The sequence below is a fragment of the Nerophis ophidion genome, linkage group LG19, assembly GCF_033978795.1.
Source record: "Nerophis ophidion isolate RoL-2023_Sa linkage group LG19, RoL_Noph_v1.0, whole genome shotgun sequence".
NCBI lineage: Eukaryota > Metazoa > Chordata > Actinopteri > Syngnathiformes > Syngnathidae > Nerophis > Nerophis ophidion.
In genome coordinates, this window is record NC_084629.1 from 41,098,849 (window position 1) to 41,112,089 (window position 13,241).

At 37.4% G+C, this 13,241-nt stretch overlaps 1 protein-coding gene across 1 annotated transcript in view; it reads left to right on the forward strand.

The window, feature by feature from the left end:
• The window catches only part of LOC133538403 (acetylcholine receptor subunit alpha), a 42,371-nt gene that overhangs the window by 14,024 nt on the left and 15,106 nt on the right, over positions 1 to 13,241 (forward strand). The window contains exon 6 of the mRNA XM_061880008.1: positions 8,404 to 8,641. Coding sequence (XP_061735992.1) covers positions 8,404 to 8,641 — 238 coding nt within the window. The remainder of the gene's footprint in view (positions 1 to 8,403; positions 8,642 to 13,241) is intronic.

Consider the following 13,241-nt stretch of genomic DNA (forward strand, 5'->3'; position numbering starts at 1 on the left):
CCTAAATGTCTTGCAATTGCACTTTGAGAAACGTTGTTCTTAAACTGTTTGACTATTTGCTCACGCAGTTGTGGACAAAGGGGTGTACCTCGCCCCATCCTTTCTTGTGAAAGACTGGGTATTTTTTGGGAAGCTGTTTTTATAGCCAATCATGGCACCCACCTGTTCCCAATTAGCCTGCACACCTGTGGGATGTTCCAAATAAGTGTTTGATGAGCATTCCTCAACTTTATCAGTATCTATTGCCACCTTTCCCTACTTGTTTGTCACGTGTTGCTGGCATCAAATTCTTAAGTTAATGATTATTTGGAAAAAAATGTTTATGAGTTTGAACATCAAATATGTTGTCTTCGTAGCATATTCAACTGATTTTGGAGCAACATATGTTGTCATCCAAGCAACGTTACCATGGACGCCCCTGCTTATTTCAGAAAGACAATGCCAAGCCACATTCAGCACGTGTTACAACAGTGTGGCTTCGTGCAAAAAGAGTGCGGGTACTTTCCTGGCCCGCCTGCAGTCCAGACTTGTCTCCCATCAAAAATGTGTGGCGCGTTATGAAGCGTAAAATACGACAGCGGAGACCCCGGACTGTTGAAGGACTGAAGCTCTACATAAAACAAGAATGGGAAAGAATTCCACTTTCAAAGCTTCAACAAATAGTTTCCTCAGTTCCCAAACGTTTATTGAGTGTTGTTAAAAGGAAAGGTGATGTAACACAGTGGTGAACATGCCCTTTCCCAACTACTTTGGCACGTGTTGCAGCCATGAAATTCTAAGTTAATTATTATTTGCAAAAAAAAAAAGTTTATGAGTTTGAACATCAAATATGTTGTCTTTGTAGCATATTCAACTGAATATGGCTTGAAAAGGATTTGCAAATCATTGTATTCTGTTTATATTTACATCTAACACAATTTCCCAACTCATATGGAAACCGGGTTTGCACTTTTTTTTAGTTAAAAAGGCTGCCAAAAGGTGACCTCTGCCAGGAATGGGCGATACGGCCTTAAAATCAATGTCGTGATACGGTAAAAAAACAAAGTCATACTTAAAATAGACGCAGCATTTCAACCCTAAGGCAAACTTTCCATGTGATGCCATTAAGCAGCTCGGAATGATCTTTTACGTAACAATCTGACGTCCGCTGCCTTGCTGGAGGCGGGAAAAAGTAAGAAAGAAAGAAAGATAGCCAGGAGTTGGACAGAAAGCTTTTAGTCTGCATTTGTTCTCCTCACAGGATCAACTTGTTGTGGTAAGCAAGACAACAACAGAGTTGAACTCTTTACTGACAATATTATTTTATCTTATTTTTTTTCCTGTCCAGTTTCTCAAGAAAACCATATAGTTAATGTGAAGTGAAGTGAATTATATTTATATAGCGCTTTTCTCTACTGACTCAAAGCGCTTTACATAGTGAAACCCAATATATAAGTTACATTTAAACCAGTGTGGGTGGCACTGGGAGCAGGTGGGTAAAGTGTCTTGCCCAAGGACACAACGGCAGTGACTAGGATGGCGGAAGCGGGAATCGAACCTGCAACCCTCAAGTTGCTGACACGGCCACTCTACCAACCGAGCTATACCGCCCCATGTAGATGATCTATTTTTACTGTAAAAATGTACTTTACAAATTGAAGTGTAGGATACATCTCGTTTTGCCTTATTTGTATTTGACTTTATTAAATGTATTTATATTATTATTTGGTGCAGAGGGGATAGAAAGAGGGGGAAAAGGAAGGCAGAGGAGGACATTTCGGGGAAAAAGAGACAAGAACAACAATAGAGCGAGATCAGCGAATTGGATATGTACAAATATGATGGTATTTTACAAGAACAAAAAAAAAATTGAATGACAATTGCCACCATTTTGCATTTAAAAAGTAATAATTTGACATCAAAAAGTAATAATTTGACGAGAAAGAATGTAATAAATTGTTACCAATTTGACAAGAAACAAGTTGACACATTGTGAGAAAAAGACTGCTTTTAGTTCATTTTAGTTGTATTTTTGTTTGTAAAAGTGATAAATATTAAATATTGATAACACAGCATCATTACGATACAAATGGAGCAATAAAATACCAATAGAAATATCACTATTGATGATGAATAATACCAATAATCGACCTCTATTATCAACAATACAGTTGTTCCAATGCAACAATACATTTAAGTAATGATAACTTGAAATATAAAATAAAGTACATACATTGAGGGGAACTAAGAGAAGGAAACTGTATTAACCTTGTAGATTGTTATAGTAACACTAGGTTAAGCTTTGTCCGTGTGCCATGTGTTACCCAGTTTACCCTAGGGCAGTGGTTCCTAACCTTGTCAGAGGTACTGAACCCCAGCAGTTTTATATGCGCACCCACCGAACCCTTCTTTAGTGAAAAATAAAACGCTTTTCAAATTCAAGACAAAGTTATATGATCTTTTACTGGTTCACAGCCGTGCATGAACATCACCTTGTTCAAAGAACAAAACCAACACAGTGCATGAACTCGTAACAAATTACACACCTGCAAGTCAGTTTGGTTTCTGCTGTTGCCGTATCCCTAATATGCCGATAGGGAGAAGTTTTTATGTACACGATGAGTCGGGTGTGGCTTAAGTGGAGGCTCCACAGAACCCCTGAGGCCGACTCACCGAACCCTGGTTAAGAACCACTGCCCTAGGGCAACAACGTTAATATATGTTTGATGAAAAGTGATTATGTGCATGAGTGTATGTATTTATATGTACTTGTATATGTACAGTATGTGTATATGTATGTTTGTACAGTGAATGTATGTGTATATGTATGTTTGTACAGTGAATGTATATGTACATGTATGTGTATATGTATGTTTGTACAGTGAATGTATGTGTATATGTATGTTTATACACTGAATGTATGTGTATATGTATGTTTGTACACTGAATGTATGTGTATATGTATGTGTATATGTATGTTTGTGCAGTGAATGTGTATGTACATGTATGTGTATATGTATGTTTGTACAGTGAATGTATATGTACATGTATGTGTATATGTATGTTTGTACAGTGAATGTATATGTACATGTATGTGTATATGTATGTTTATACAGTAAATGTATATGTACATGTATGTGTATATGTATGTTTGTACAGTGAATGTGTATGTACATGTATGTGTATATGTATGTTTGTACAGTGAATGTATATGTACATGTATGTGTATATGTATGTTTATACAGTGAATGTATATGTACATGTAAGTGTATATGTATGTGTGTACAGTGAATGTATGTGTATATGTATGTTTGTACAGTGAATGTATATGTATATGTATGTGTATATGTATGTTTGTACACTGAATGTATGTGTATATGTATGTTTGTACAGTGAATGTATATGTACATGTATGTGTGTATGTATGTTTGTACAGTGAATGTATATGTACATGTATGTGTATATGTATGTTTGTACACTGAATGTATGTGTATATGTATGTGTATATGTATGTTTGTACAATGAATGTATGTGTATATGTATGTGTATATGTATGTTTGTACAGTGAATGTGTATGTAAATGTATGTGTATATGTATGTTTGTACAGTGAATGTGTATGTAAATGTATGTGTATATGTATGTTTGTACACTGAATGTATGTGTATATGTATGTTTGTACAGTGAATGTATATGTACATGTATGTGTATATGTATGTTTGTACACTGAATGTATGTGTATATGTATGTTTGTACAGTGAATGTGTATGTACATGTATGTGTATATGTATGTTTGTACAGTGAATGTATATGTACATGTAAGTGTATATGTATGTGTGTACAATGAATGTATATGTACATGTATGTGTATATGTATGTTTGTACAGTGAATGTATATGTATGTGTATATGTATGTTTGTACAGTGAATGTATGTGTATATGTATGTTTGTACAGTGAATGTATGTGTATATGTATGTTTGTACAGTGAATGTGTATGTATGTGTATATGTATGTTTATATGTATGTTTGTACAGTGAATGTGTATGTACATGTATGTGTATATGTATGTTTGTACAGTGAATGTATATGTATGTGTATATGTATGTTTATATGTATGTTTGTACAGTGAATGTATATGTATGTGTATATGTATGTTTGTACACTGAATGTATGTGTATATGTATGTTTGTACAATGAATGTGTATGTACATGTATGTGTATATGTATGTTTGTACAGTGAATGTATGTGTATATGTATGTGTATATGTATGTTTGTACAGTGATTGTGTATGTACATGTATGTGTATATGTATGTTTGTACAGTGAATGTGTATGTACATGTATGTGTATATGTATGTTTGTACAGTGAATGTATATGTACATGTAAGTGTATATGTATGTGTGTACAGTGAATGTATATGTACATGTATGTGTATATGTATGTTTGTACAGTGAATGTATATGTATGTTTGTTCAGTGAATGTATGTGTATATGTATGTTTGTACAGTGCATGTGTATGTACATGTATGTGTATATGTATGTTTGTACAGTGAATGTATATGTATGTTTGTACACTGAATGTATGTGTATATGTATGTTTGTAGAGTGAATGTATATGTATGTGTATATGTATGTTTGTTCAGTGAATGTGAATGACAATATAATTTTCAATGAACATCGGATTTAATCATCAAACCTAACGTGCAAAACATGGTGAATATGTATTGTGATTATAGCAAAAACAAACCAGAAGCATCCCCTCAACCAGGGGTAGGGAACCTATGACTCGCGAGGCAGATGTGGCTCTTTTGATGACTACATCTGGCTCTCGGATAAATTTGAGCTGACATTGCTTAACAGGATAAATAATGAATAATTCCACTTGTAATCACAGTGTTGAAAATAACGTTCAAAATATAAAACATTGTCACGCATTTTTATGTTCAAGAAGTTGGTAAGAAGTCATTTATTTATTATTGGTCAGGGTGGGGCTTGCCCTCCAGGGGGTTCTTCAGACCACCAAGCACCGACATGAGAGCCTGTTTCAGGGTTACAATTTTGGTTTATTTTTCAATAAGTCTCTCAGTTGCTTTCCAGCAATTGTATTTTTCTCTTTCGTTCTCGCTCGCGCTCTGGCTCCAGCCCCAACCCCGTCTCCCCTGGCTGCTACTTATAACATAGCGACAGGTGATCAGATAAAAAGACCCAGGTGGGCCATCTACGCACCTGTCACTGATTTCGAGGACGATACTGGCAACACCCCGCTTCGCTGCAGGCCCGCAGGCCACGCCCCCTCCACAGTTAGCTTCAGAATAACAATGTTATTACAAAGAATAAGAGACCTCTCTAGAAATGTTGGTCTTTCTTAAAAATGCACGCGTCTTGTTGTGTTCGGTGTTAAAAAAATATATTATATGACTCTTACGGAAATACATTTTAAAATATTTGGCTTCTTGGCTCTCTCAGCCAAAAAGGTTCCCGACCCCTGCCCTCAACCAACGCTTTGCCCCTTTAGGCGCCGAGTACTCCATCCATCCATTTCCGACCGGATATTCCCTTTGGGGTCGCAGGGGGCACTGGTGCTTATCTCAGCTACAATCAGCCGGAAGACAGTGTACACCCTGGACAAGTCACCACTTTATCGCAGGGCCTAGAAAAGAATAGAATGGTCTTTATTGACATTAAACCTCAAGAACAAGAAGATTGCAGAATACTGATGGTGGAAGCTGCCATGCAAGGCGCTAACCACGCCCCTGCAGGAGCAGTTAGGGGTTCAGCGTCTTGCTCATGGGCGCCTGGGCAGGAAATGGAGCTGCTTAGTGTGAAGGTGGTGTTAGTGACTTACAAATGTTTGCATGGTGCATTTAAAGTATCAATACAACTTTAGCTCAGCAGATTAAACACAAACAAAGCATCCGAATTGAATTTGTTGTGGGATGACAAGTTGCATCCTGGTCATAAAGGTGCCACAGGTGACGTTGAAAACCAAATTAAAAGACAACACCGTGTTGACAGCGTGTGAATGGAATGTATTAATAGTGCTGGGCCATCATTTGTTGGTGCCTTCCAGAACAATCACAAAGGATTGTTGGGCGAGGTTCCAACACTCTGGTGTACTCTCTTGGGGGCTTTTTAGTTTTTCTATTTATATAATTAGTATTGTGATAGTTACTGGACTCACATAGTTTGACACCTTATACAAACCTCATTTCCATTTGAGTTGGGAAATTGTGTTAGATGTAAATATAAACAGAATACAAAGATTTGCAAATCCTTTTCAAGCCATATTCAGTTGAATATGCTACAAAGACAACATATTTGATGTTCAAACTCATAAACATTGTTTTTTTGTTGTTGCAAATAATCATTAACTTTAGAATTTCATGTCAGCAACACGTGACAAAGAAGTTGGGAAAGGTGGCAATAAATACTGACAAAGTTGAGGAATGCTCATCAAACACTTATTTGGAACATCCCACAGGTGTGCAGGCTAATTGGGAACAGGTGGGTGCCATGATTGGCTATAAAAACAGCTTCCCCAAAAAATGCTCAGTCTTTCACAAGAAAGGATGGGGTGAGGTACACCCCTTTGTCCACAACTGCGTGAGCAAATAGTCAAACAGTTTAAGAACAACCTTTCTCAAAGTGCAATTGCAAGAAATTCAAGGATTTCAACATCTACGCTCCATAATATCATCAAAAGGTTCAGAGAATCTGGAGAAATCACTCCACGTAAGCGGCATGGCCGGAAACCAACATTGAATGACCGTGACCTTCCATCCCTCAAATGGCACTGTATCAAAAACCGACATCAATCTCTAAAGGATATCACCACATGGGCTCAGGAACACTTCAGAAAACCACTGTCACTAAATGCAGTTTGTCGCTACATCTCTAAGTGCAAGTTAAAGCTCTACTATGCAAAGCAAAAGCCATTTATCAACAACATCCAGAAACGCCGCCGGCTTCTCTGGGCCCGAGAACATCTAAGATGGACTGATGTAAAGTGGAAAAGTGTTCTGTGGTGTGACGAGTCCACATTTCAAATTATATTTGGAAACTGTGGACGTGGTGTCCTCCGGAACAAAGAGGAAAATAACCATCCGGGTTGTTATAGGCGCAAAGTTGAAAAGCCAGCATCTGTGATGGTATGGGGGTGCATTAGTGCCCAAGGCATGGGTAACTTACACATCTGTGAAGGCATCATTAATGCTGAATGGTCCATACAGGTTTTGGAACAACACATGTTGTCATCCAAGCAACGTTATCATGGACGCCCCTGCTTTTTTCAGCAAGACAATGCCAAGCCACATTCAGCACGTGTTACAACAGTGTGGCTTTGTGCAAAAAGAGTGCGGGTACTTTCGTGGCCCACCTGCAGTCCAGACCTGTCTCCCATGGAAAATGTGTGGCGCATTATGAAGAGTAAAATACGACAGCGGAGACCCCGGACTGTTGAAGGACTGAAGCTCTACATAAAACAAGAATGGGAAAGAATTCCACTTTCAAAGCTTCAACAATTAGTTTCCTCAGTTCCCAAACGTTTATTGAGTGTTTTTAAAAGAAAAGGTGATGTAACACAGTGGTGAACATGCCCTTTCCCAACTACTTTGGCACGTGTTGCAGCCATGAAATTATAAGTTAATTATTATTTGCAAAAAAAAACAAAGTTTATGAGTTTGAACATCAAATATGTTGTTTTTGTAGCATATTCAACTGAATATGGCTTGAAAAGGATTTGCAAATCATTGTATTCTGTTTATGGAATACGGGGCGGTTTACCTCGGTTGGTAGAGCGGCCGTGCCAGCAACTTGAGGGTTGCAGGTTCGATTCCCGCTTCCGCCATCCTAGTCACTGCCGTTGTGTCCTTGGGCAAGACACTTTACCCACCTGCTCCCAGTGCCACCCACACCGGTTTGAATGTAACTTAGATATTGGGTTTCACTATGCAAAGCGCTTTGAGTCACTAGAGAAAAAGCGCTATATAAATATAATTCACTTCACTTATATTTACATCGAACACAATTTCCCAACTCATATGGAAACGGGGTTTGTATGTCCATTATACATTTCTAATGTGTGAATGTTGTGTATCTATGTTGGCCCTGCCACAAGGTGGTGACTTGTCCAGGGTGTAACCCGCCTACTGCCTGGTTGCAGCTGGGATAGGCTCCAGCCACCCCAAGAAAAGATAAAGTGCTGTATTGCCGCACATTATTTCAAAGTTTTCTTGTGCCATATAAAAAGAAGTGGTGGGTCAGATTCGGCCCCTGGACCTTGAGTTCGATACCTGTGGTGTGATCCACAGGGATCAATAGCTTTGGTACGTCAGTTAGCATAACATGCTGATCACAATCAGGAATATGTCAACATTAGACCATCCGACCAATGCTTTGACAGATATAATGCCAAACTTTCTGCAGGACAGCGATCGTCCTGATTTGAGCAACTTCATGGAGAGTGGGGAGTGGGTGATGAAGGACTTCCGCAGCTGGAAGCACTGGGTGTACTACGCCTGCTGCCCGGACACACCATACCTGGACATCACTTACCACTTCCTCATGCTGCGCCTTCCCCTCTACTTCATCGTCAACGTCATCATTCCATGCATGCTCTTCTCCTTCCTCACCGGACTCGTCTTCTACCTGCCGACAGACTCTGGTAAGGTGGATCTTCTACGTCTGTGCCCCCCCCCCCCCCCCCCCCCATGCTTGTGTGGGTTTAGGCATGCAGGAGCTTCCTCCTACGGGTCTAGAGCGTACAACTTAGGTTTATTGGAGACTCTAGACAAGACCAAAATGTTGAAAGACCCATATTGGACCAAAAATGCAAAGAAATAATCTGCATGGAGCCGAAAAAAATGAAAAGTCTTATATAAGTATTATAATGAAGACAACACATGATGTAAGTGTCTATATTAGCCTACTATCAAAATGACTTTAAAAGTCTTATATAAGTGTTATAATGAAGACAACACTTGATGTAAGTGTCTATATTAGCCTACTATCAAAATGACTTTAAAAGTCTTATATAAGTGTTATAATGAAGGCAACACATGATGTAAGAGTCTATCCATCCATCCATTTTCTACCGCTTATTCCCTATTGGGGTCTATATTCGCTATAATAGCCTACTATCAAAAGGACTTTAAAAGTCTTATATAAGTGATATAATGAAGACAACACATGATGTAAGTGTCTATATTAGCCTACTATCAAAATGACTTTAAAAGTCTTATATAAGTGTTATAATGAAGACAACACATGATGTAAGTGTCTATATTAGCCTACTATCAAAATGACTTTAAAAGTCCTATAAAAGTTTTATAATGAAGACAACACATGATATAAGTGTCTATATTAGCCTACTATCAAAATGACTTTAAAAGTCTTATATAAGTGTTATAATGAAGACAACACATAATGTAAGTGTCTATAATAGCCTACTATCAAAATGACTAAAAGTCTTATGTAAGTGTTATAAATGAAGACAACACATGATGTAAGTGTCTATATTAGCCTACTATCAAAATGACTTTAAAAGTCCCATAAAAGTGTTATAATGAAGACAACACATGATATAAGTGTCTATATTAGCCTACTATCAAAATGACTTTAAAAGTCTTATATAAGTGTTATAATGAAAACAACACATGATGTAAGTGTCTATATTAGCCTACTATCAAAATGACTTTAAAAGTCCCATAAAAGTGTTATAATGAAGACAACACACGATATAAGTGTCTATATTAGCCTACTATCAAAATGACTTTAAAAGTCTTATATAAGTGTTATAATGAAGACAACACATAATGTAAGTGTCTATAATAGCCTACTATCAAAATGACCTTAAAAGTCTTATATAAGTGTTATAATGAAGGCAACACATGATGTAAGTGTCTATATTAGCCTACTATCAAAATGACTTTAAAAGTCTTATGTAAGTGTTATAATGAAGACAACACATGATGTAAGTGTCTATATTAGCCTACTATCAAAATGACTTTAAAAGTCGTATATAAGTATTATAATGAAGACAACACATGATGTAAGTTTCTACATGAGCTATAATAGCCTACTATCATAATGACTTTAAAAGTCTTATATAAGTATTATAATGAAGACAACACATGATGTAAGTGTCTACATGAGCTATAATAGCCTACTATCAAAATGACTTTAAAAGTCTTATATAAGTGTTATAAATGAAGACAACACATGATGTAAGTGTCTATATTAGCCTACTATCAAAATGACTTTAAAAGTCTTATATAAGTGTTATAAAGAAGACAACACTTGACGTAAGTGTCTATATTAGCTATTTTAGCTTACTATCAAAATGACTTCTAAAGTCTTATATAAGTGTTATAATGAAGGCAACACATGATGTAAGAGTATATCCATCCATTAATTTTCTACCGCTTATTCCCTTTTGGGGTCTATATTCGCTATATTAGCCTACTATCAAAATGACTTAAAAAAAAAGTATTGTATAAGTGTTTTAATGAAAGGCAACACATGATGTAAGTGTCTATATTAGCCTACTATCAAAATGACTTTAAAAAAGTCTTACATAAGTGTTATAATGAAGGCAACACTTGACGTAAGTGTCTATATTAGCTATAATAGCCTACTATCAAAATAGTCTTATATAAGTGTTATAATAAAGGCAACAGATGACGTAAGTGTCTATATTAATTATAATAGCCTACTATCAAAATGACTTTAAAAGTCTAATATGTGTTATAATATAGGCAACACATGATGTAAGTGTCTATATTAGCCTACTATCAAAATTACTTTAAAAGTCTTATAAGTGTTATAATGAAGGCAAAACATGATGTAAGTGTCTATATTAGCTTACTATCAAAATGACTTTAAAAGTCCTATATAAGTGTTATAATGAAAGGCAAAGCATTACGTAAGTGTCTATATGAGCTATAATAGCCTACTATCAAAATGACTTTAAAAAGTCTTATATAAGTTTTATAATGAAAGGCCACACATGATGTAAGTGTCTATATTAACTATAATAGCCTACTATCAAAATGACTTTAAAAGTCCTATGTAAGTGTTATAATGAAAGGCAAAGCATTACGTAAGTGTCTATATGAGCTATAATAGCCTACTATCAAATTGACTTTAAAAAGTCTTATATAAGTTTTATAATGAAAGGCCACACATGATGTAAGTGTCTATATTAGCCTACTATCAAAATGACTTTAAAAGTCTTATATAAGTGTTATAATGAAGACAACACATGATGTAAGTGTCTATATTAGCCTACTATCAAAATGACTTTAAAAGTCTAATATAAGTGTTATAATGAAGGCAACACATGATGTAAGTGTCTATATTAGCCTACTATCAAAATGACTTTAAAAGTCCTATGTAAGTGTTATAATGAAAGGCAAAGCATTACGTAAGTGTCTATATGAGCTATAATAGCCTACTATCAAAATGACTTTAAAAAGTCTTATATAAGTTTTATAATGAAAGGCCACACATGATGTAAGTGTCTATATTAGCTATAATAGCCTACTATCAAAATGACTTTAAAAAAGTATTCTATAAGTGTTATAATGAAGGCAACATTCACACACCAGGGCCAATTTAGGTTTGCCAATCAACCTATCCCCAGGTGCATGTCTTTAGAGGTGGGAGGGGCCTATCCCCAGGTGCATGTCTTTAGAGGTGGGAGGGGCCTATCCCCAGGTGCATGTCTTTGGAGGTGGGAGGAAGCCGGAGTACCCGTAGGGAACCCACGCATTCACAGGGAGAACATGCAAACTCCACACAGAAAGATCCCGAGCCCGGGATTGAACGCTGACTACTCAGGACCTTCGTATTGTGAGGCAGATGCACTAACCCCTCTTCCACCGTGACGCCAAATATGTTGTCTTTGTAGCATATTCAACTGAATATTGTCAGAGTTAGTTTGTGACGAACCCCAAGATGCAGAGAAGGAGGCAGGCATTGAACAGGAAAACATGATTTAATTAAAATACTAGAACACGAACAAACAAAAGGGTACTCACAAAAAGCGCGCACGAGGCGGATAACAAACTAAAAGAGCTAGCATGGGAGCTAGAAAAAAAAAGGAGCTTAGCATGGAAGCTAGCAAAAACAAAAGGGCCTAGCGTGGAAGCTAGCGAGTAGTGAGCAGGAAAACAGAAGTCGTTACGTGTTGTACAAAGACAAACTGAAAGCAGGGAACAAAAGACAGTAAGTTACAAACTGCTACCGAAATATAGCTTACCGCTACGCTGCAATGACACGACAGGAGAGATACGACACGGAGCGACAATACAATCCAGCCCAGACTGGAGGAGAAAACAGGTCTAAATAGGAGCGGGCTGATTAACACCAGGTGTGGCCAGGTGCCAATCAGCCGCAGCTGAGGGGACACAGCAATCAGGGATAAAGACAGGAAACCAACAAAATAAGAGCGCTACACACAGAGGAAACAAAGACAAATGCAGAGGGAAAAACTAAAAGATAGTCAAACTGTCAGGGACAAGCCTGACAAATATGGCTTGAAAATGATTTGCAAATCATTGCATTCCGTTTATATTTACATCAAACACAATTTCCCAACTCACATGGAAACGAGGTTTGTAGATAGTACTTTATTGATTCCTTCAGGAAAATTTAATCAAGGAAAATTACAGTATACTGTAAACACGTATTTAGCTCTTTTTTCCATGATAAACACAGATCCAGCAGCCTGTATAAAGTCTCATATTTAAAAAATGCAACGGTTGACAGATATATTAGACCATGGGTGTCAAACTGTGGCCGTGCAATTTCATTTGGCCCTTGAGGCAATATCAAATTAACATTAGAGCTGGCCCGCCGGTACTATACAGCGGCAGAGCTGTATAATACTCATACTTGCCAACCCTCCCGATTTTCCAACCATTCTCCCGAATTTCTCCAGATTTCTACCCCGACAACAATATTGGGGGCATGCCTAAAAGGCCCCGCCTTTAGCGTTGTCTACAATATGTTGTCACGTCCGCTTTTCCTCCATACAAACAGCGTGCCGGCCAGGTCACATGATATATGCGACCTATACACACACTTAAGTGAATGCCACGCATACTTGCTCAACAGCCATACAGGTCAGACTGAGGGTGGCCGTATAAACAACTTTAACACTGTTACTAATATGCGCCGCACTGGGAACCCACACCAAACAAGACTGACAAACACATTTCGGGAGAACATCCGCACCGTAACACAATATAGACACAACAGAA